Consider the following 4849-nt stretch of genomic DNA (forward strand, 5'->3'; position numbering starts at 1 on the left):
TCAAAATAATATATAACAAAATATAGAAAGAAAAAAGTGTTTTTTTTTTTATTGAATATGATCACTAATTTTTTTATGTAACACTAATTTTGTCACCACTAAGTTGGGGAATTGAAGAGAAAAGAGGCAGAATCAGAGAAAGTGTTTTAAAGAAAGATTAGTCAATATCAACAAGTTCGGTCGCATGCAGCTTGTAAAAAAGAAGTGCATCTTATGCAGTGAATCAAAATATACTTTTTCAAATGGCATTTGGCAAGAAGCATGATTCTCAACTCAACCAAGACCATGCGTTTCACCAAATTCTTCCCTAACTAAATCAACTTAATAAAAAAACATAAACATAGATTTGTCAACTAACACCATTTTTCTTTTCATTATTTATTATTATAATTAATATTATTATTATTATTATGATATTATCCCAATTCTCACGTCCTTCTATTTATTTATGTATAAACCACACTCCTCACCCTTGAAAATTTTCATCACTCATTTTCATTCCAATTCCATTACCTTTTCATCACTCACTACTCCAAAATCAATCCACAACCATGCCAAATAAACTTCAGAAAACCCTTCAAGATTACCTCAACAAAATCAAATACAAAAACCCTCACCCTCAAATTAAATTAACCAAAATGCTATCTGGTTGCAAACATCCTAAGACACCATCCTTTTCCCTAGAAAACGGCAGAACATCTAACCACGTTAACGTTAACGTTAACGTCGACGATGCAGCCACTTTAGCTGACGTTGACCGTTTTCTCTTCGAGAATTTCAAGTCTCTGTATTTCAAAGACGATGAAGAAACAGAAAACAACACCAACAAAAACATAAGAATCTCCGAAAATGAAGAACCACAAAAACTCGATTCCTTTTTGTTCGAATCGCCAAGGCTTATCACAACACCACGACCAGATCTTTGTCGATCCACGCGATTCTTCATGAAACCAGGAAATTCAGGATCGTTGATGGAAGATGCTTTATCTCTAACAAACAGTGATGAAGGTGGTTCAAGCAATTCGAATTCATCATCAACAGCATCACCTTCAAAGGAAGCTATTATCGTTAACGATCATTCATCACAATCACTTCCTGAAAATTGCGTTGCTCTGTTAACGTATTCGCCAAGTCCTTACGATGATTTCAGGCGATCAATGCAAGATGTGGTGGAATCGAAATACGGTAACATCGAAAACAATCAAAGCAAAATTGATTGGGATTTCATGGAGGAAATTTTGTTTTGTTACCTTAAACTTAATGAAAAGAAGTCTCATAAGTTTATTTTAAGTGCTTTTGTTGATCTCATCACTGTTATGCGACGGAATTTGGAGGCAGCTCCGGCGAAGCCGTGCAGCGTTCGAACTGTTAGGATTGGGAGGGAGGTGGTGAGGAAGAAAAAGACTAAGCAATTTACCATACAATTTGAGTCTTCGTAACTCCTTTTTCTTTTTCTTTTTCTTTTTTTGTTTATTTTCATGAAATAAAAATATATATTAGAATAAATATGGGAGAAGGGAGATTTTTCTTCCAAAACAGTGTAACAATTGTTGAATATTTGAGTACTTATGCCATGATCCAATTGTTCAGTCAAAAAATAAATGTCATGATCCTATTGTTGTTGTTATGCATATGGGAGAAGAAATCTCTAGCTCCAAAAGTATGTTAATTTTTTTTTTTAAACATCAAGAAAACGATTCCCCAAATAAGATAGCGTAACAAATGGGATGCAACATACTTTTTTAGAGTTTAATTTGAGTGAAATGTCTTATAAGACACTATATTCATTCATATTCATTTACTTTTTATGACACGAGGCATATATTTTTAAAGATTAGATGATTTTAAATGACATTTATCTTAAAATAATTTTTTTATATGAAAATGATACTCATTGTAAAACAAATGAAGTAATATCAAACAATTAATTATTTAAAATCACCTAATTTTTTATAAGTTTAAAATTTATCTTATTTTAAGACCTAAGGGTATCTGTACTCATATTTTTTCATAAATCTATGAGAAATCTCAACAACAATAAAATTGATTAATTTTGTCTTTGACGAAATAATGCATTGATAGAGATCAAATTGGACAATGAAAGAGTTTAGTAGTTGTTTCATAACGGTCAACATTTCTCTAAAAAAAATTAACATAGGATCAATCAATTGGTTAGTATGGAAGACCGTGATGAGTTTGTACTTTCCTGGTTTTATTATCCTCGGACTGACATCACATGCAGTAATTAAGGTGTACCGCATGATATTGAGTGTTGGTGAAGAAAGATGAGCACTTTGTTTATGGTATAAGTTTTGGTAATTTTGGTAAAGTCCTTCCTTGTTTGTATAAGCTAACTACGTTTTAGATGGTGCATAACTGCATATAAATTATATAATAAGACTAGAGAATAAATAAATAAATAAATAAATAAATAAATAAAATTTGGATAAAATGTATATTGATTTGCAAACTGTATACGTAAGTGAAACTCTCCAATCCCTTTAGGTTTCGGATTAAGTTTGTGATAAAAAAAAAAATACCTTAAACAAGGTTTCATATTAAAATTTTGTGGATGGAAAATGCATCATATACTTCACACCAATATGTTTAAAAAAAGGAAAGTGTAGTAGTACAGTACGAGAGAAAAATAAACAAATCACAGAAAATAATATCATTGATTATATATTGTTTTCAAAATTTTGATCAAACATTAATTCATATATTTTCAACGCTAAAAGATATTAAAAAATAATCTTAAACGTTCCATTTTAATAAATTGTATCAATCAATTAATAAAGGTCTTATTAACAAATATCACAAAAACACTTGTTAAAATAAGACATTTGTTAAGAAAATCAAAATAAAAGATTTGACTTTGAAAAAAATAACTTTTAAAGATCTTTTCAATTTATCATTCTTTTTTTCAAAGTCTTCTTCTCTTCTCTTAAACTCTCAAACACACCCTAAAAGTTAAATGAAATATTTTTTTCAAGGGTGGTACGCTAGTAACTTTATATTCAATATTGATTTGATTTGAGAATAGGATTCAAACTGTCAAAACTAATATAAATACTAACACTAACATTTACATGTCAAATAAAAAATATGTCAAAATGAAGAAAGCATTTTCAACATATTATTTGCATTCCATGCCTTAGTTATCAAACGAATAAAATGACTTGAAATACCAATACAGAGTGAAATTTGAAAACTTAAAACATAATTTAATCTGTGCGCAATACAATGTTCACTGGCTGCATATACAATAACATAAGATAAATAATCTCGATAATTTCTGATCAAAATACATTGCATTTTTTATGATCCGATATTCAAAAGCTTCATCAAAATCGGTTGCCACGAGATAATATGTTAATATATCTCACACCATTTTGCTTTAAAAATGGATATATATTATCATAGGACGGTAATCTGGGGAACATACCAAGGAGCACGGTTCCGTTCCCTAATGACTCGCCGGAGCCAAAGAAATTCCCTGACCAGTGACCATTCTCTTGAAGTATTTCCAGTCTATCTTTTAAATATATGGTCTGCTGATCCACCCAGGTCTCAATCACAACATCAAATCTCCGGAAGACCCTTTCCAACATATGCTTTGTGTGACACTAAGCCACAAAGCATACCTTCTGTAACGAGGTTCCCAAATAATTATCTGTTTGAATTAAAGCCCAGAACCAGACATAATGAGATCATTTTCTCTATCAAATAAAAGAGAACACCAATCTCTAATTAACATTTCTTCATCTCTTCCCACATTCTTAGTATTGTTAGAACTTGTGTGATGTACTAATATTCATTCCTGTCCACATCTTCAATCATAAAATAGGAGAGATGCTAAGAGCGCACCTGAGTTTTAGCTAAAAATTTATCAAGTGACAGTTACGATCAGGGCCCTTTCAGTTAACTTTTCCTTCAACATACTGCTCATACAAAGAATGATACTTTGCTGGGATGTAATCCTTGAACCTGATGAGCATAAGATTACAACGGTCAAGATGATTTGACATAAGAAATTTCAAATTTTCAATCTGATCAAATGTCTGAAATGCTTTTCCTTCATTTAATCATGCATGAACGTGATTAGTTTGAGTGGCAATCTCAATGAAGGGAAAGAATGATTTGCAGTTAGCATATAATGACTTTGCCGATGCAATACGATTATACAGGGCAAGAAAGAAATAAGAATAGCAACTAGTCTCAAGGAAAAATCCAGAACTCTCAATAATAACACACTGTCTAGTGATGATGATGATAGATGGGAACAGGGACAATGCTTCATAACCAGAAAGGACACTTGCTGTATTACATACCTTTTAAGAAGAGGTAACCTCTCGGGTCCAGAGAACAATCTAGAAATGCTTAGTAAAACTTCGCTAATCTTCAATGTTTTGGTCTTGAGCGCTTTCATATAACCCACAAAGTCTATATATTCTGCAGCACTGAGTTTTTCTCTGACCTACAGAGCATGATTAAAACAAAGCATCCTTACTCTAAAGTTCTCATCAATGTATTTGCTAAGAAAGGAACTATCATATTTGTATAACAAATAGAAAACAAATACAAACTGGAAATTTCCAGTTAAACTAGTGTCATCATTTCAAGAACCAGTTTCAAAATTAAGACCCTATCTAATCATGTTCATGTCCTTACAGTTGGATTCTCTTGCAGATTGGCTTTGATAGTTAATTTCTTTCGGTTCCAGTTATTGGCATTTAATGCATTCCCTACATTTCGTGCTATATGCAGAACCAAGTGTCACAGATAATGACTTTACCTGAGCAAGGAATGCTAATCCTTGGGTTCCATCAGCAGTAGGAGTTGACTCAGC

At 31.8% G+C, this 4849-nt stretch overlaps 2 protein-coding genes across 2 annotated transcripts in view; one reads left to right on the top strand and one right to left on the bottom strand.

Moving 5' to 3' along the window:
• The first annotated feature begins 455 nt into the window (after positions 1-455).
• LOC101505474 (transcription repressor OFP14) lies at positions 456-1631 on the top strand. Its single transcript, XM_004486671.4, has one exon. It carries the CDS (start codon positions 552-554, stop codon positions 1437-1439), a length of 888 nt encoding a protein of 295 aa, XP_004486728.1. The 5' UTR covers positions 456-551; the 3' UTR covers positions 1440-1631.
• A 1567-nt stretch (positions 1632-3198) lies between these two features.
• The window catches only part of LOC101504948 (regulator of telomere elongation helicase 1 homolog), an 11845-nt gene continuing 10194 nt past the window's right edge, over positions 3199-4849 (bottom strand). The window contains exons 22-24 of the mRNA XM_073367297.1: positions 4796-4849; positions 4332-4477; positions 3199-3987 (exon numbers count right to left, since the gene is read on the bottom strand). The exon at positions 4796-4849 is cut by the window's right edge and continues 1 nt beyond it. Coding sequence (XP_073223398.1) covers positions 3918-3987; positions 4332-4477; positions 4796-4849 — 270 coding nt within the window. The 3' untranslated portion in view covers positions 3199-3917. The remainder of the gene's footprint in view (positions 3988-4331; positions 4478-4795) is intronic.

This window comes from Cicer arietinum, chromosome 1 (genome assembly GCF_000331145.2).
Source record: "Cicer arietinum cultivar CDC Frontier isolate Library 1 chromosome 1, Cicar.CDCFrontier_v2.0, whole genome shotgun sequence".
Lineage (NCBI taxonomy): Eukaryota > Viridiplantae > Streptophyta > Magnoliopsida > Fabales > Fabaceae > Cicer > Cicer arietinum.